Genomic DNA, 20,087 nt, shown 5'->3' with positions numbered 1-20,087 from the left:
ATTTTCTCTTATCTTGAAATGTAAGATACACATAAGTTAGTTTGGGTCTGTTTTTGCCCCTTTTACTCTGAAAGAGAATTATCGAAATCTCATCTAGTTCAAAAAACCATTAAGATACACCTAGATGCTCTCATGATGACATAGAAAGCATGGATTAGGTGGAAGCTTCAGGGTAAGTGTACTGTTTCATTAGTTTTGTGTCTTTATGTTAGTACTCAAAGCTATTTTTCTTTTGATGGTTGTAACACAGTCCAGTTTTATTACATTACTGAATTATCTGAATAGATGTGTTTTTCCATCCTATGTTTTCAGATCGACTAATTTTTATATTATATGTTTTAACTAGTTATATACTAGAATGCATTAGGATATTACTAAAAACAGAAAGTTACAACAGAATATGATGGTCCACAGTAGGAGTGACAGGGATTGTTTTATTGTCAGGATTCTGTGTTTGGGAACATGGGTAACATTGAGATAAGAAGTAGGGTTTCACAACCAGCAACAGTCTTCCTGCTCATGTAAACTGGGCATCTGAGGAGCTAACTTTTCTTTTCCACTAGATACAGTATATCTGATAATTTGTCAGGAGGAAGAAAAAAGAAGCGAGCAATTTTTCATAATTATGTAGGATATTTTGGTGTTGCATAGAATAGCTTTGCATCTATCAGGTTGTGTGTATCATGAATGTGGGAGAGTTTCAATGTCTCAAGCTATCTGCAAGGAAAGTAGTTTTCAAGGTTTATTTTCTGGAGAAGAATCTTAAATATCTTTTTAGCCAGTGCTATGAGCAGGAAGTAATTCAAGCTATGGCCTGAGGGTAAGACCAAGAGAGGTCAGATGTTAATGATACATTAAATAATTGTGTTTTCTGTTAGGGCATACTTTTCATAGATAAGGAAAAGTATATATATTTTTATGTTGTTTGTCATGTGTTATAAAGAGAATTTCTCTAGTATTGACATACCACTTGTACTTCACATGATATAAGACCCCACAGAAAGGACTGAAAGAGGTTCTTTACTTCATTGGGTAAGAAAGGTTTTTGACAGCTGTACAGTGTGGAAAACTGGCCCGTAGTTTATGACCAGATCAGGATTTGGAAAAGACCAGAGACGAGAGTTATAACATATGGAACTTATTTGGGAAGTAATTCTTAGCTATGACTAAGAGCCTGTGCTCAAATGCCTGGGAAAGTTTAAAAGAAAACCTTTGCAAAATAAATCATATCTTTTGTTTGCTAAATTGTAGGACTTAGATAACGTTTGAGTATTCGTGGACTTCTGTAATTCTGTATTAAAGCTCTGAAGTTTTGTCTTTCAATTAATTTTTACTGGTTTTATTTTTAACAACACTGTGATTCAATTTGCTGGCTTATTCAATTAAGAAATTATTTTTTTGAAAAGATTATTTTCTCTTTTTCCTAGCCCCCAGAGATCCTAAAAATGTTGACATCTAAGCAGACATTTAGTAGTTTATAGTAAAGATATACTGTGTGTGTGTATTAGCTTCTGGTGCTGTTTTTCCCTTAACTATACAAGTTCCAATTACAATGTTTCTTGTGTTTGTTTATATCAAGATAGTATGTGATATAAACACATCCCAAGTGAGTGTTGCTCCAGAGAAAGTGAACTAGGAGAAAGGCAGTACTTCAATGGTTACATTTTTAAAAGAATACCCCTTTTTTTTCTCATTTCTCAAACTTTAATTGGGTAGAATTATGTGGGGGAAATGCTCCTACTTTAATAATTATAGTGATCTCTTCCTAATCGTCCCTGTAGCCACCCTGATTCTTACCTCACCATTACATTATTACGACTAGGCATAACATAAGCCAAGAAAAATCATTACTCTTCTACTCACCTTGACTTTTTATCACACACATTAATACGGTGATAATGAAACTGTGTTTAGGGATATAATAAACAGTGCATATCATTTTTCCAAAAAAAAAAAGATGTGTAATAGGGAAAGTAATATATCTACATGTCAAGGTTTAGAAATTAGAAAATAAGAAGATAATACACAGTCCCATCACTCTGGCTCTCCAGCTCTTCTTTTTGGTTTTTAGTATTTTATTTTTGGGGGTAACCATATTCACATTTTATATAACTTTAATTGGGAGTAGGACTTATTTTTGGTCCTGCAGTGTATTCTTTATTATCTGAAAGGTGGTGCAATGTGGAATAATAGAGTGGTTAGTAGTATGCGCTCTGAAGCCACACTACCTGGGTTCGAGTCCTGACTCTGCTACCTAGTAGGTACTGTGACCTTGGGCAAATTATTTAGCCTCTTTGGGCCTCAGTTTTTTTCATCTGTAAAATGGGAATAATAATAGTATCTTCTTCGTAGGGATGTTGTAAGGAGTAAAAGAGAATGCTGCTGGCTTTTATAGTAAGAGCTCAATAACTATTTTTATCTGTGTATTCAAGAATCCATTTTCCCACTCTCCTGATGGGAGCAACCTGTTTCATCTTCCCCTCCATGTTTTAAGGCCTGTTATTCTATAACTACCCACTCCCAACTCTTTTCCTGGTTTCCAGCTAAAATCTAATATACCATGTGCTCTTCTTTTTCCACTTTTTCTGTTCAGCATAGCAGTGAAGTCAACCTCAAGGAAGAAAAAGCAGGGACGATATGGAAGGGGTTACTGGTCTTTCCTTTGTAGCCCACTGTGGCTATTCATATTATAATGGTTTATCCTCTGTGAAATTTTGATTTGAAGTACAGTAGTGTATATTCTTATGGAAAACCAATTTATAAGTTAAGAACCATGTGTGAATATAAAGAAGTCATTGTAAATTAACATTATTTATTATTTTTTTTGTGACTGATCATTTTTCTAAAGATGAAAACAATGAGTTTAGCATCCAATTTCTACCTATACGGACATAGATTGCTACCTATATTATATAGCATATATCAGAATACATATAATGTAATTGCTTTTCTTATTTAAAAAAAAAAATTTAGTTTCCTGGAGGTTGCCATCCTCAGTAATATTATGAGACAATATTTCCTTCATTAATTTATTGCAGGTACCAATTAAGGCTATCGGAATTAACTTTTTTCTTCAATTTAGCAATTGTATGCTGAGTTTCCACCATGGCAAGGCACTTTGCAGTGACTGTTACAAAATTGATAAGACATTGTCTCTACCTTTGTGGGGCTGCGAGACAGCGTGAATATTGTAGTTCTTCTTAGCAAGTGATATTTATAGCCAACGTTTTGTGATCCTTCCCTCAGTCTCCAGGTTCAGTCTTAGAATCCCTCTCAATGACCAGAATCACAGAAAGCTGCTGTCACTCAGAAAAATTTGTAAAGCTAGCACTAATTGTCATCAGTGCTAGAGTAGAGGCTTGTTCCAGTTTTGCTATGAAAGCTCAGAAGCCCCAAAGCCTTGCTTTGTGCAAAAGTAAGTTTAAGAGTAAAGTACAAGTGAGTTTAATTTTTTGTATATTGGGAAGAACGTACTAAATTGGAAATGTTATAGACCAACTGATACCTATTTAAAAGAGATGCTTAAATGACTAGATGGAAGGGATCTTGCACAATTAGCACTCATTACCATTGTTTGTAGCCTAATATTCATGTCTTGCAAATAAATACATGTTTGGCTCCAGGCAGTATGTGCTGGGAAAAAGTTAACCACTGTCACTAAGGCGTGCATGCACGCGCGCGCGCAAGAAGCCCGATATTTAAAGTGCTTGCTGACTTCCTTTGTGTAAATCATCGGACCTCAGCTGATTTTAACACAAGGTCCCTTAGTATAGGTTGGGAAGAGATTCCACAATGGTCCCGTGAGCCAGGCTGAGCCTGCTTCAGCACACCACCAGCCCCCAACCTATCTGCCTAGTTGTTCTTAATTACTCCCCTGTGCTAGCTCAGTCTCAGCTTTGTTTATATGCATCTCTATCCTGCCTAATTCCTTCCTCCTTTTCTCCTCTCCCCTTTCCTCCTCTTCACTCCCAACCTCTCCCCATTGATGAAAACTACAATAAGCAGTTTAAGAAATTGCATACACATTGGGATATCTTCAATCTTTCTTAAGGTTTTAGCAATCTTCCAAATACTGAGGAATTATGATTAAAATAAATTAACATTCAGCTACTAAAGTGTAATTACTGTAAAATAACTATGATTCCGGGAATTTATTTAATGAAGTTTCTTTTCTTTGATAAACTTGCAAAGACTGTCAGAAGATTGCTTAAATTCACAAATGAAGAATTTAAAACAGAAGAGTGATTTTAATTTCTCTCTGCAAAGATACATTTAGTGGTGAATATCAAGAAGGGTAGAGCACTCTCAGCAAGAAGAAATAGCATTAAGGTGGGGCATGGAGACAGTGAATTATATAAAATTATCATTTTCCTGAAGCTCCCTCCTTTTGCCCACATACACAAAAACACTTTTCCCCTCTTTGAGTTATGGGATAAAAATTTGGAAAAAGAAATATTCTTGAGACCACAGTTAGCTCTGCTCAGGATAGACGGTGTCCTAATTTGGGGGGTAGGAGAGTGGGGAGGAGGTATATTTTCATGAGCATGAGGGTATTGATACACATGGCACAGCTGGGTTATGGAAAATCTTTGACAATCTCCCATAGTATTAAACATAGGAGCGTCACTGGAATCTAATAGTGGTACCACCAGTGGAACACAAGTTTAGCAGATCCTGGGGTTTTCTGAAAATGTCCAAAGGTAGAGGACTGGGTGAAGTAACCTTGCCAGTCTCCTTGGAGAACATTTTTACTTAGTCAAATGCAGGAGTGATTATTTATCCCATTGAATAGAAACAATTGGGGTTGCAACATTTCTTAAATCTGTCTTTGAGAACACAGGCTCTGAATGATATAACCTAAACATCTTCCTTATGTGACCTGCGAGTTACATAGACTTTTAAAAAGTCTATTAAAGTGCTTTCCAAAATACATACTTTCTGATCCAAATCAAAAGAATAGCACTTGTTAAAGTGAATATACGTGCAAGATATTTGGAGTAATTATTTTAAGTAGCTTTAAGATGTCACTTCTAATTTGACCTTTCACATATCTTGTTACATATAGCTGAAAAGCATTAATTTTTCTGATTATTATTATTTTTTTGCCTCCATTATTTTAGACTTATAAATGAACAACTAGTAATCAGGATGGCAATAAGTAGACACAAGTTTGTGAGGAGGCAGTATGTTATGGTTACATCCGGTGTTTCAAAATGTTTCCACAATGCTTAAATATTTTTTAAAAGTATTTAATCTCCCATTAGAGATTGCTCTAAAAAGGAACAAAGCAAAAGTAGTTGTAGAACAACAAAAAAACTAGAATAAATAACTTACCTTTCTGGTTCCAGTAACTCAGTACTCAGAATTTCATTTGATACAACCTAGAGTTATTAGATCAGATTCACTTCTGACTATTTATTACACGCCAGTCCTGTTCATGTGCCCATCCTCCAAACCTCATGTGAGTTTTGAATTTTGAGTTCTAGGTTAGAAGTGCTGTGGGCTTAGTTTACTGAGCTAAATAGAGATCGACTGTCTTTTATATAGCTGTGGAGAGTTGTTAAATTGACCAGTACCCTGAGTGAGCCCCAGGCTAGCGGCCCCCCCCCCCCACCCTTCCATTCCTGCTTTGCTAGAGCTTTCTCCTAAGAAGCTATTGAGGAGGAAGGAACTAGACAGGGTTTGGGCAAGGCAGAGGAAGATGCTTTCATATAATTCCAAATTAGAACTCTAATGTGATTTTCCCACTTGCAAATACCAATGGGAAGAAAATAATCCAGTCTTACATTGGAAACTCTTTATGGATGTCTTCTGCATAGATTATGTTCGATCCACTCATTATTACATACCTTGTGATCTTTCCACTTGGTATGGATTGGCTATATTGACATCTGAACAGAAAATTACTTTGCAATGAGCTATACCATCCATGTTTTCTTGTTGTAAATAGCGTAGTTTATTGTAGCTTTCTCAAGCAATTGCTTTAGATGGTACTGCAGAATATCATTAAATCTTTGCTTCAAAACTTTGAGTGTTTTAGTTCTTTGAAAGTTTGGGGTAGAGAATTGTAATTGTTCTTACATCCTGGTGTTATGTAGTAAGTTGGAGAATAATGGGACATATAGTCATTAATTAGTGATAAGCTGTGGCTAGCATCAACACTACTGAATTTTAACCAAAACCTAGAAAGGGAAGAGAAAGTGTAAGAGTAAAAGTGTAAGGAGAATTACCATTCAGATTTTTTTTATTCCAAGCAAGTTGCGGTGAGGTTCTCAACAATGAAAAGCAAGCATTGAAAATTTCTATAGGTTAGCACTTGAAAATCCATGGTCTATGGAAAACTATAATTCATGTGTATGTGTAGGGAAACAAAACAAAACAAAACAAAAAACTCCAAGCATGTTTGGAGAATCATTCTAACCACATAAAAACATTTCTAGCCATTACTTTTGAGTGATTTATGAGCACTCCCTTGTGGCTGTTTATTAGAACCACTTGAAATAGCAAAAGAAAAGCTACAGGAAACTCAATTGCCTGGTTTAACCCACCCACAGTGAAAGCGTGTCTCCCAGGTAAATGTCATTTTGTAAAGTATTACCCAAAATCACATTTGCTTCTCTTCTGCTAAAAATCAGTAAAATCACTGTAATTATTTTTTAACTTTAAATATGGACCAATATCTATAAAAATAACTTGTTTTAACTCGCAAGGTTTAGGTAATGGCTAAGAATTGTAATTTAATTGTGTCTTAATCACCAAAGAATTTAAATTATTTCCAAGAATTTAAATGATTATCAATATCTAGGGAGAATATTAAAATTGCTTTTCTGTTTTTCCTAAAGCATCTTAGTAAGGTCATGCAAAGTCACACATTCCACAAATATTATGAGATCTTGATAGTTCTGAACTCTGTGACTGGTTCCACCTCCCCGCCCTCTACCCCCCGCCCCAAGTATTACCCTTCTGGAAGGAATTTCATCAAGCCTTTTCATAACTCTGGAGAGAAGGAGTTTCATGTAAGACAAATGTGCATTTATCTAGGTTTTTTTTTTTTTTTTACACTTTTGCAAGTTTTGTCACCAGAGTGATACCTTAATTCACATTTCTAGAAAGGATTTTCTACCAATTTGTATGTCATTTTCCTTTATTATGCAGTAGCGACAGTAATACTTTTAATCCTACCAAAATTTTAACACCTTCTTCACTTCACACTTGAATCACTTCAGAATTGACAAATTTCATCCACATGATTCACCAGTATTAGGGATGAAAGCCACCGCTTCCCTGGGGGGGTGTACAAAGATGAGGGTCATAAGCGACCAAGTTGGGTTATAAATCCACTTAGAGCCCTTTGAGTGTTGGCATTTCCATTTTGATCTCTTGAATTTAAATGCACACATTGTGAACAGCAGCCATTGACTGCACACAAAAGCATCCTATTTCAGATGTAAAAAAAAAGCACATGTCATAATGGTTTATGGAAAAAATGAGGTTTACAGTTATCTAAGATTAGGCCTCTGGATGGGTACTGTTCTGTTAAATTAATTTCGTTTCAATTTCTATTTACATTGTAAATCATTTGGGGGAACTATGTCTGCTTAAGATTGTTATGAACACAGAGTAGACATTCAGTCAGTTCTTTGAAGAAGTTAATATTTATTTATTGAGAACCTGTCGTGTCGAATCTATGCTAGTGATTTTTTAACATATATTTATTTCTCCTTTAATTTTTATGAAAACCTTAGCAGGTGTAGGGATGAAGACACTGAGTGTTATCAGTTTTGGTGCTGAGCATCAAATAAAGCTGGGTCTGTCTAACTTTAACGCTCAGGTTCTTAATACATTCCAGATGACTTTTATTTTATTTTATTTTAATTTTTTTTGGTCTTTTTGTGACCGGTAAGGGGATCACAACCCTTGGCTTGGTGTCGTCTGCACCGCGCTCAGCCAGTGAGTGCACCGGCCATTCCTATATAGGATCCGAACCCGCTGCGGGAGCGCCACTGCACTCCCAAGCGCCGCACTCTCCCGAGTGCGCCACGGGGCTGGCCCTCCGGATGATTTTTAGATGTTCAAGTTCATTACTCATGTAAAATTGACTTTAATCTCTGTATTGTGAAGAGCGTCGTGTAGTATTTGGCACATGGGAAACATTCAACGAATCATTTATATTGCTACCTTTACCACCCTATTGATGTTTTTTTCTCCCCTTTCCTTATTTTTTTCTGTTTAGTACTCTTGCCACCTTTTATTTTTTTATTCCTTCAGTTTCACATTACAGAATGAGCGGCAGTGGGTAGAGAAAATGGAGCAAATCTAAAAACCTTGAAAAATAAACCTTGAAATGAGGATGAAATAGAGATAGAGATAGGAAATAATACTTACCCCATAGGGTAGTTGTTCCATATCCCATTTTGTTATATCTTCAGGCTTTCATTTTATTCCCAGGCCAATAGATTTAATCTATTGGATATGAATGTAAGTCCCAAGGTCTTAGTATATGGATTGGCACATCCACTCCCTTTCCTAATCCTTTCCTTCCCAATTAATACAATTTTATTCACATTGATTAGTTCTGCCACTATGAGACGGGATTTTCTAGTTTTTCTTTGAGTTTTCCCATGACATCAGATGTAATAGATGCAAAGTGAAATTCATTGTCTTTATTCCTTCTCAGCCAAACATTCTCCCTACCTCATTAACCCCAATTCTAAATGAGATACCAAAGTTCCAGTGTCTGAGGCAGAAAGCTTAGTGTCACCTTTGATTTCTCTGTCTCTTCTAGTTAATCTATCACTGGGTCTTTTTATGTCTTCTGTAGAACTGTCTCTGGAATTCCCTGCTACCTATCTGTCAACACTGGAGGCACCTGGTCCCATCCCTTATCACTTCAAGCTTACGTTCCTCTCCCAGCCATTTAGCTGCTGGTCTATCTTATCACCATCTCTTCATTCTCAAAGCTGCCGCACATATTACTGGCTTCTTCAAAAAAGTCTGTAAATTATTTCTCTGCTTAGAAGCCAGCAGCGATTCCGTATTCAAACGTCTTTGCCTAGATTTTTGGATATAATCCAGACTTCCCTTACTTATTTCAATTGAGTTTCCTGCTAATAACAACACATACTCCCTTTTCCAGTTAGAAAATGACCTTATGAGTTAATAATAATAACGTATAATGATACTGCTATGAATCCAGACATGGACGTGCTTCACATTCATTCAACTATTCCCATTTTAGTGAAACTAAGGTTAACTGGAGGTTGTCACTGGGTTATGCACTCACAATCATGATTGACTTTTTTTTTTTTTTAATAATATATCCAATTTGGACATGATTGGCTTTTAATTGGTGCTCTATTAATGCTTTCTTTTTCTGCACCGCAGTCCCCCACCCACATGCCCTTATTCACCTTCTTGCCTTTATTCGTGGTATTTCCTTCTTGTAGGATAGTCTTTCTCTTTGATGCATCCAATTAACACCATCTGAATACTGCCTTGACTCTTAGTTCTCATGAGTCTTTCTTGTTAAAATCCTCATGTATTTATAGGAATTTCTGCATAGTTTATCATGTATCTATTCTCAATGTAATCAGTTTCATCTTTGAATTTTCCCAAAATTGTTTAGTAGTGCTTTACAAGCATCAAATACCTGTTGAATGAAAAATACGTTTGTTTTTCCCTTTTCAAGTAGATTTTAACTTTCTGGAAGGTTTAGCCCACACCTTTCCTTTTCCCTGCAGATCTCAGCACTGTTCTTGGCACATATGAGGGTATGTCAAAATGAGTTCATAGAAAGATTCATATTATCTTTCAATTCTGTTTTTCCACAAACTTTTTAAGTACCCACATAAATATAAATACCCAGTGATTTGGATGTGGGAGAACTCAGGCCATCTGTCTTTTGGAACTTTCATGGGAAAATACCTTCTCATAATGTGCACATACACATACTTCAACCAAAAGGGAAGTACAGTGGATTCAGGTACAGAAGTGTATGAAGTAGGTAAATACCAAATGAGATTCATAATCTGTATTTGTTTTTTTTTTTTAAAGTAAAAGCATGCACATGAATATTACAGTAAAACATTTAGCAAAGATTTATTAGAGTTCTTCAAAGACTTTAGAATTTGGGCTTGAATGCTAAAACATTGTAAAATTAATATCTAAAGGCTTAGAAATAAAAATTCCATTCAACATTCTCAATGGAAAAGAACACTATTTTCATATGAACTTTGAATGAACCAATTATTAACAAGGAAGATAACATAAAATAAAAATTTTCTTTAAAGTTGATAATACAGCTCTAGAGTATAAAAAACGGGGATTTAAATTATATTCAAGTCATGAAGTGACTTTTGATTTTTGATGCAATCTCTACATTTACAGGAAATGTCAGAAGAAACATTAAAATGCCATTGTATAAATTTACATTTAAAATTAAATTTAGACTTACACAAAAACGATTCATATGAAGAGTTAAATCTTCTATTGAAAATTGTTCCATGAGAATCATCAGCTCTAGATATACCAAAGTATGCATTTTGAAACAATTTATCAGAAATTTCATAATCTATGTTTATTTAGAAATAGTAAAAGCTATCATTTTTGAGCACTTGCAATATGTATGTAAGGCACTGAGCTGTGTTTTACATTTATTTATTCCTTAAATCTTTAGAACCAAATTGTTAGTGCAGCTGATGTTGAGAGCGGTTAAATAACAACTGATAAGCAGCAGAACCCAGTTTAAACCCAGATATTCTCAATTGCAATTATGTATATTTAATCACCATACTGCATATCAACTTGCTCAGTCTCATTATTGCTGGGGTTTTCACTTAAGACAAATCTCACAGTTTAAGTTCACTAACTTTAAATACATTAGCTCATCCTTGTGAAGTACTTACTGCAGTTTCCAGCATAAAGTAAACATTCAATAAATAGTAACCTTTATTGTTGCTATTCCTTCAAGTTACACTAAAGTGTTCATGATACTGTTTTTCCCCTTATGCAAACTTAACTTTAAAGGCTGACTCAGCTATTCATTACCTCTGTAAAATCTAGATATACATGTGTGTATTTATATATTTGGGGTTTCATGAGAGCAAAGAGGTTTTAGAGAGTGAGAATTAAAAGTGACCTACTTTACTGGTAATTTCCAATTATCTCTATCCAGTAGGGCGCCTGCACAGTGCATCTGGAGACATGCCTGTCTGCGCTCACAAATGGGAATTAGGTGATAGATGTCAGAGCTATCTACAGTTGGCCCTCAGTGTCTTTGAAAGGATTTTGAGTACTGATCTCCTTTGTATATTTTCACAGCACAGGATTCCAGGTCCTCTTTTCAAGATCCGTCATCTCATTTTTCTGCAGGTTGGGGAGTGACAAGATCATGAAAGGTGGCAACAACATTCTAGTTTTTAATTTTTATGTATACTATCTCTGTGCATTTACGTTATGGAATTTAAGAAATAAAACTTGACTAGAAACTAACTAGTTTAATGAAAATAAGTGAAAGCGAAATTCTTTCACTGAAATTTTTAAATTTTAATATAGTTTCAAACTTATAGAAAATTTACAAGAATAGCACAAGGAATTCCTGTATACCCTTTAATATTTTTAAATAAGGGGAATATATTTTTAAAAATACTTTTTTCTCTTTATCTTAGCATTTGTTAATTATTTAATTCATCAGGTTCAGTTATCACAGTGGTAGAAGAAATTATAAATTTTGTTTACTGTGCCTCCTTTTTATTTTAATGCATTCTAAAGCCCCCCCACCCCCCACCCCCCACCATATCAACATTCCCTTCCAGCATAATGTTTTCCTTAGAAATTTCCATCTCCTTGCATTCAATTCCTGGCCCTCTTGCACCCCCTTATAATATTCTTACAGATAAATAGTAAAAGATTTATCTGTTTTAAAGTTTAAGTAAATCCCAACTTGGAGTTTGGTGCTAAAATATTTTTCATTGAAATGAAATCAGATACTGTTTTAGTTGGGCTGGAAATATTATGAGAAGATTTAGGCAAATCCCAAGTGTGAGGAATCTAATTAAATAAGAAAAAAAAAGAATCTTATTTTATTTTGCAGCTGTAGAATTCCGATATCATAGTGGCAAAATGGGAGAGTTTTTATATGGTTTAATTTTAAAATAATGCTTGAACTGGCTACATTATACAAGTGTAATTAAAGGTATTTGTTCATTTAATACTCAATATGCTGTGTCTTAGTTAAATCTTAGAAGACGAAATTTAAATATCTAAACTCAGATTTCAGCAAAATAACTACTTATTTTCACGTTATTCATATTATTGTTAGGATCAAGTGAAATAATATGTGAAAACAGCTTAATTATAAAGTAGAAAAACAGTACACAGCATATAAGGCGTTTTTATAGAAGCAAAGAAGAGAGCAAAAACTGTATTTGATAAGTGAAGGGGCCATTTTTTTTCAATATTGTTGTCCTGAAATTACACAGAATTTAACCTATCTATATTTTTAATTACAGATCCAAAACGCTAATGATGTATTAATTGCACCACTTGAGAAATTTCGAAAGGAACAGATAGGTGCAGCAAAAGTAAGTGTTACATTTTATTATGCTTCAGATATTCTCCTAATAAAGATGACGTAATATTAGATGTTAACATTTTTCAAATTAAAATGATCTTTTAAAAAATTTAATGTATCTTTTTAAACTTTTTGTACGGAGACTATTACGAATACTGGAATTCTTTTAAACATAAAAGATATCCTTCTACTGAGTAGAGAAAAGTAGACATGTTGTGAGTTCCTGCCATCTCAGCGAGCATAAGAAACTGTTTTGAAGAAAAGGTGAAATGTTAGTAAAATTATGAGAAGTTTTGTGTTCCTAACACCTAAATAAAATTAAAATTAGGCATACAGTATATTGAAAATTCTGGCAGTAATTATAAAAGTACTTTAATTATTCTTTGTTTTTTTGTTATTAATAAAAATATGTGGTTTTGGAAAAACTGTAGATATGTTTGTCATAAACTTTTACACTTACATTTAATTGATTATGGACTATTTAAAATTCCCCTGAGCCTAATAATCTGAAATTTACTTAAATACTCTTTCTTAGATCCATGTTGTAACTGATGCCAGAGGAAGGGTCTGGGAGGCCCCAATAGCTGGCCTCAACCCATCCCTTCCTCTTACCAGGTTCTTGACTCTACCATAGGAAAGAATTAAGAGCAGAGTTTCAGTAGAAAGTGAGAACAGGTTTAATATAATGAGTAAGAGATCAGATTTCACAGAGAAAATGCAGCCTAGCTTCAGAGACTGGGCAGAGCCCACACCAAAGTTAATACAAAAGTAAGAAACACATATTTAAAGTTTAGTACAAAGTGCAGGCTGGCTCAAGAGAATGAGCAGCTGCTTGCTGAAAGTAAGCTTAATACAAAAAGAAAGAAATATGCACTCCACAGGCAGAGGCTGGCTCACTCCAAGAGTGAGCAACAGCCCCCTTCTGCTGGAATTTGGCTTTTATAGGTTTGCTGTCTAATAAATATTCAGTCAAGGGGGTGGTCCCCAGTTATGTAACACGGTTTTACACATGCTCAGTTGGTCTTCTTTTTGTAACATGTTCATTGGTCAAATTCTATCACATGTACCAGACACATTCAGGAACATTCTGTGCTCTTTAGCACCCCAAGTGGAAGGTCATTCAGCTATCATGGTTATATAACCCTTCTCTACTGAGTGTGCCCAGCCACTAGGTTTGCATAAGCCAGCCCCTGTGGTCTCAATTTCCCCATGTTGGTGCTGAAAATAGGTCTAACTAGCAACAGTACCTTTCCTCTAGGGGAGTTCCTAGAGAGGGGGCCTGAAACCTTGGGGGATGGCTTGTAACCCAAAAGCATGTCCTGTAACCTGAGCCCAGGGAAATTGAGCACCTCCTATCTCGTTACCGCTTACTCAAAATCATGTAAGCACATAAAATTTAGGGTTTCCAAAACAGAACTCATCATCTCCCATCCTTCCTTCATCCTTTCTCTGTTTTGGTTTTTCATTTAGTCAGTAACATACCCTTTCTTCATTCAAACAGCACTGTCCATTCTACTACAGAATTATTTGTTCTCCTTTTTTCTTTACCTTCTTTCTGAAATATTGAAATAGGCTGCTAATTGGTCTCCACACCCCCATTATAATCTGTTAACACATTTTTGTCATCTTCGATTATGTCTTCTTCTAATGACAAAACTGTAAGTGGTTCTCTGTGACAGTCAGTTTTAATTCTGGTAATGAAAGCTTTCTACAACTTGGCTATTTGTGATATTTCAGTATATTCTACCACCAGGCACAGTTATATGTACCTGACTCTATCCATGTTTTTACCCAGACTTTTCCCTCTCCCTAGAATATTTCTTACCCTCCACTCTTTGAAGTCTTATCAGCTCTCCATGGGTTACTTCATATCCCAAAACCAAAAAGAAGCCTTCTATAGGCCTTTCTTATATATCTGTTCCCCTTACAGGACTGATTTTTTTACTTTTTATAGGACCAAGTAGTCATTATTTCCTATAATATGTTCGTGCCAAAGTCTGCCTTGAGTTAGAGTTTTATGTGCATTTCTCCACCAATTGTGAGTAATTATCAAGTCAAGGACCAAATCAGAACCATTTTTGTGTTAATTAATTCAGCAAATATTTAACAATCTCATGGTTGGCCCACATGTGGCAAGGATGGTGTTTGATAAGATTAAGGGATGCAGCTGTGAACAAGACAGACGTGATCCCTGCGCTTATGTCCCTTATTATCTTTTGTGGAAAACAAATATCAAAGTAATTACAAATATGCTGAGGATTGTGATACAAAAGTGCAGGAGGCTTCTAGGGGTATAATAAATGGATTTGACCTTGTCCAGAGAATCAGGAAGTGCCTTCTGTGAGAAAGGAATAGCTAGGAATAAGGATACAATGGCAGGAAGGAAATAACCTTCCAAATATTCCAGAAGAACAAACAGAATGGGTATTAATAAAGGCCTTGAAGAGCCTGGCATTTTAGACGATGAAGGTCCAACATGGTTAGAGTACAGAAGACCATGGAAGCAGAGGTTACATGCATAGCTTCTTAAACAGTTCACAGTATTTTACTACTTATCCTAAGGGCACTGATAAGCAATAGAAGAGTTGTAAACAGGAGAGTGATATCATATCTGTATTTTTAAATATCACTGGCTGCCATGTCATGTGTGAATTGGGAGAGGCAAGACTGCCTCTGGACAAATCAGTTTAGGGGCTATTCTATTGTGGCCTTAGATGAGGTAGATGACAGTGGCTGTGGAGACAATGAGATGTATAAGAGCTATCTCAGAGATAAAATGGAAACAGTAGGAAATGGGTCACATATGGGAAAGTGAGGAATAGGAGATTTCAGGGTTGACCCCCAGAGTTTCAGATTGCATAATTGGGTGATTGTTGGACCACTTACTGAGGTAGGCAACACTATGTTTGAATAGTGATAATGGTGAGTTGAGTTTTTAGTTATAATGAATGAGTTTCAGGTTCCTCTGACACATTGTTGGAAAAATAGAATAATTTAATCAGGCCCTATCGCCTTAGGTCTGGTTGGGAGTGGTGCAGCACATTCTTTGTAAATAAGTTGTGTGTGGGTGGAGTTAGTGTGCCTGCACCGTGCCACCATCTTGGCTGGTGTCTAGTGCCTTGGGCAGCTGCTGCATGCACCCATGCTCTCGAACCTATGGCTTCCAAGGACATTTTGGCCAGTTACCTAGCTCATAGACCTGCGTGTGAGGGGTCTGGGGACCCAGCCTGGCATGTGAAGGGTTTGTGACCAAGTCTGGACAATAGGCTTGAGGGGTCTGTGAGCTCCAGACCCAGCCCTGTGAGCTCAACAATTGATGACGTCAGCAGGATTCCCACAGTAGCCTTAGCTTTACACACATCCAAATGGAGATCTTGAGTTGGCAGGTGTTTATTCAGATCTGAATTAGATATAGACACTTAGGAATTCTGTCTTCTAAGCATTCATTAAAATCATGGAAGTAGATAAGATCCCCCTAGGAAGAATAAAGTGAGAAGTGATCTTATAACTTGGGAATTCTCAACATTTGATATTTGGGGAAAGAAAAACAGGAAAGGAGGCTGAGAAGGAAGGGACTGAGGAGGAAGAAAATTACAAGAATGTGGTGTCCCAGCACAAGGAAAGAATCTTTTCAGTAATAATTGCTGATCTTTATTGACAACTATGTGGCAGGGACTTTCACTGAACACCTGTGACCTAATTAAATGATCACAAGCAACTGGTGAGGTGGGTACTGATGTGATACCTGCTAACAAATGAGAAAAATGATGAGGAGACCTGCACCAGATCACAGAGCTAGAAAGTCAGAGTGTGGACCTGAAATCACTCACTTCAGAGCCTCGCCTTATAATATTTTACCTCATCAGTGATGTTTTTATAAAAACTAAGTTCAAAGGCTTTTGTCTGGCTAGGCTAAGGCCTGGAATCCTTACAGCGCCAATTGTCTAGCTCTTAATCCTGTTTGTGACGCCAATTGTAAAGCTAGGCGACCACGCCAGTTGTCGGGCTCTTTTACCTGCCGGTAATCCTGCACCGACTGGGCCAATTGTTGAGCTAGAGCTGGGTCTGGAACTCCTAGACCCCTCAAGCCCATTCACAGGCTGGGTCACCAGACCCCTTCATGCAGGTCTACAAGCTAGGTAACCAGCCAAAAGTTCCTTGGAGCCATAGGTTGGAAAGCATGGCTGCACGGGGCGGACGCCTGAGGCCGATGCCCGCCTGCCTGCTTCACTAAAACTCTCTCTCTCTCTCTCTCTCTCTCTCTCTCTCTCTCTCTCTCTAGAAGAACACAAGAATAGCAACAAAACTAAAAAGATACATTGGCACACATGCGCACTAACTTCACACACACACAATTTGCTTACAAAGGATGCTGAACCACCTGAGTGAGGGCCTTGACCAAACTATTCTATTTTCCCAACAGCTTTGTGAAAAGTTCTTTCTCTTGCCCAGGGTATTCCATGTTTTTCTGGACCATCTAAAAGAATAAATTTTTTGTGTGTGTGGATTATTCATATCTGAAGCTTTAGGTTAGTTACATTTGCTGTGGCAGGAACAGTAACACCCGTTATTTTGTTTTGTAAACATCTCAATTGCTAGACAGATCAACTGAGAACACCCTGAAAGACTCCCGCAGTGGGTAGTCAGTCAGTTCAGGGAGACCCTCCCAAGGAACAGCGAGACCACGGCTTCGGATGCAAAAACAAGAGGTTTATTGAACACACAGGTACCCGGGCGACTCAGTCTTTCGAAAGACTGGCGCGCCGAGTAGAGCTCCTGGGTCCTTTTTATAGCAAAAAGCGCGGGTACAGAAGCGAGAAGCAAGGTAATTGGTTAGTTTAAATCAAGCCAGGGGTGAACTTCGGTCAAGTGGGAGTCCTTGAAACAGCTGAGGGGCACTCTTGAAACTTTAACTGACTTGTCTATTTCTGGGAACTATCCGCCCTTTGCCTCGGGCCGGGGCCCAGGTGCATAACCACAGATATCCTGTTTGACTCTGTTCCCCTTGTTTCTTAACTTGACTTTTTGGCTGTATTTTCCCTATACCCTTGTAAAAAGCACTTCCTTCATTCCCCCATTTCTCTTGTGGATCGCTCTAATCTTAGAGCGGAATTAAAAGTTATCTTCGCCATTTAAGGTTTGGTATTTTTGCCTGAGGACCAGAATCTTAACTGCACTTACCCTATCATTGATGAATTGGACTAGTCTATTGATGACGTAGGGCCCAAGGGTGAACAACAGAAGGAGGAGTAATAGGGGCCCGGCGATGGTTGACAGTAGGGTGGTCAACCAAGGGGAGTTATTTGATCTGGTTATAAGCATTTTCATAGTTTGAGTCAGGAGGCCTGACTCTTTTAGAGGCCGGTGCATCAATTTCTGGAATATCCCAAGCCTCGAGACCCGCCGCCAGGGCACATATATCAGGGGTAAGGGAGGGCCACCAAGTCCAAAGGGGGTGGACTTCTGTCTTGAACCAGACAACCTTTCCAGTTTGGGACAGTACCTGCCAGGTGAGGGTGTTGGGCTGGTTAGGGTTATTACTTGGTAGGCTTGCTCCGCCGCCGCCGAATGCGCAACTTAAGAGGATTATCAGTCCTCTCCAGCTCCCAGGATTCATCTGGTACGGAGGGTGGCGCAGGCTTGAGGTGAGAAGCATGTACCCAGGCTGCAATGCCATCAACTTTTACTGCGGTCGGGGTGGTCAGCAATACCAGATACGGGCCTTTCCACCGAGGCTCAAGGTTGCTGGGTCGATGGCGTCTGACCAGCACTTGGTCTCCGACCTGGAACGGATGAGGGATGGCCACGGCACCTGGCTCGTATACCTCCTTGATCTGGTCCCAGATCTGGGTTTTTACAACTTCTAAAGCCTTTAAGTGAGTAAATAAGACAGGAAGAAAGTTATCATCGGGACCCAGTGTTCCTCCCAACTCAAGTATGGGGGGGGGTCCCCCGTAGAGGATTTCATAGGGAGTTAGACCGTACTGGCCAGGGGTATTCCTGGCTCTGAACAGCGCTAAGGGAAGGAGGGCCACCCAGTCTTTTCCACCGGTCTCTAAGGCCAATTTAGTTAAGGTCTCTTTGATGGTTCTATTCATTCTCTCTACTTGACCTGAGCTCTGGGGCCTATACGCACAATGTAACTTCCAATTTATCCCCAGTTGTGTGGCCAGTCCCTGGCTTACCTGAGCAACAAAGGCTGGGCCATTATCTGACCCGATCACCTTGGGGATCCCGAAACGGGGCAGGATTTCTTCTAGTATCTTTTTACATACAGTCAGGGCCGTTTCCGTTTTGGTAGGAAAAGCTTCTACCCATCCAGAGAAAGTATCTACAAATACTAGCAGATACCTGTTCCCATACCGGCCAGGCTTTACCTCTGTAAAGTCTACTTCCCAGTATACGCCGGGTCGATCTCCCCGTTGTCTTTTTCCGGTCTCTCGGTAGGTGGTAGTCGCATTAGTCATGGCACAAGCCGGACACCGATTGGCGACTTCTTGAACGGTGGACCGGAGATTCGGGATGGAGAGGCTGGTGCGGCTCGTTAGTTGAAGGAGCTTTTCTGGTCCTAAGTGTGTTAGCTGATGTAACCGCTGAATGAATTCTTTTCCCTGGTCAGGAGTGAGCTCTCTTGGCTTGGTCCTAGCTTGAGCAGGCTCGATTGGCTCTTGAAGCTTTATAGTTTCTGCTAGCACCCTGACCGACAGGGCGGCTTGTTTTGCAGCCTCGTCGGCCCTCCGGTTCCCGGCCGCCACAGGGTTATTTCCTCTCTGGTGGCCCGGGCAGTGGATAATGGCGACCTGCTGTCCGTGTAGATGTTGATGTTTTTTCCTTCGGCTAGGCGTAATGCCTGCGTCAAGGCGATTAGCTCGGCCTTCTGGGCTGATGTCCCTTCTGGCAGGCTGCTTGCCCATACCGTCCGTTTGCCATCTACGATGGCGGCCCCTGCTCTCCGCTTACCTTCCACAATGAAGCTGCTACCGTCTGTATACCAGGCAGGCACTCCGGGCAATGGCTGGTCCTTCAGGTCCCGTCGAGTCCCAGCTTCTTCAGCAAGGATTTCTGAGCATTGGTGTACTGGGGTGGATTCTGACTCGACTGGTAGTAGGGTAGCTGGGTTCAGGACAGCAGGGGGCGCGAAAGATATCCTTTCGTTTAGCAGCAAACTCTGGTAATGAGTCATTCTGGCATTGGTCATCCACCGATTGGGGGGCTGCCGCACAATACTTTCGAGGCTGTGGGAAGCAATCACAGTCACATTTTGCCCCAAGGTTAACTTATCAGCGTCTTTGAGGAGGAGTGCCACTGCAGCAACCGCTTTTAGGCAGGTTGGCCACCCACTGGCCACTGGATCCAGTTTTTTTGATAGATAAGCTACTGGCCGTCGCCATGGTCCTAGGGTCTGAGTAAGCACTCCTCGGGCTACACCGGCTCTTTCATCTACGTATAGAGTAAATGGTTTGGTGAGGTCTGGGAGAGCCAAGGCGGGGGCAGACAGCAAGGCTTTTTTTATGTG

At 38.6% G+C, this 20,087-nt stretch overlaps 1 protein-coding gene across 1 annotated transcript in view; it reads left to right on the top strand.

The window, feature by feature from the left end:
* The window catches only part of ARHGAP42 (Rho GTPase activating protein 42), a 286,282-nt gene that overhangs the window by 141,953 nt on the left and 124,242 nt on the right, over positions 1-20,087 (top strand). The window contains exon 4 of the mRNA XM_063093670.1: positions 12,510-12,581. Coding sequence (XP_062949740.1) covers positions 12,510-12,581 — 72 coding nt within the window. The remainder of the gene's footprint in view (positions 1-12,509; positions 12,582-20,087) is intronic.

The sequence above is a fragment of the Cynocephalus volans genome, chromosome 4, assembly GCF_027409185.1.
Source record: "Cynocephalus volans isolate mCynVol1 chromosome 4, mCynVol1.pri, whole genome shotgun sequence".
In the NCBI taxonomy this organism is placed as follows: domain Eukaryota; kingdom Metazoa; phylum Chordata; class Mammalia; order Dermoptera; family Cynocephalidae; genus Cynocephalus; species Cynocephalus volans.
The sequence above is the reverse complement of the archived record's forward strand: the minus strand, read 5'-3'. Positions and strand labels throughout refer to the sequence as shown.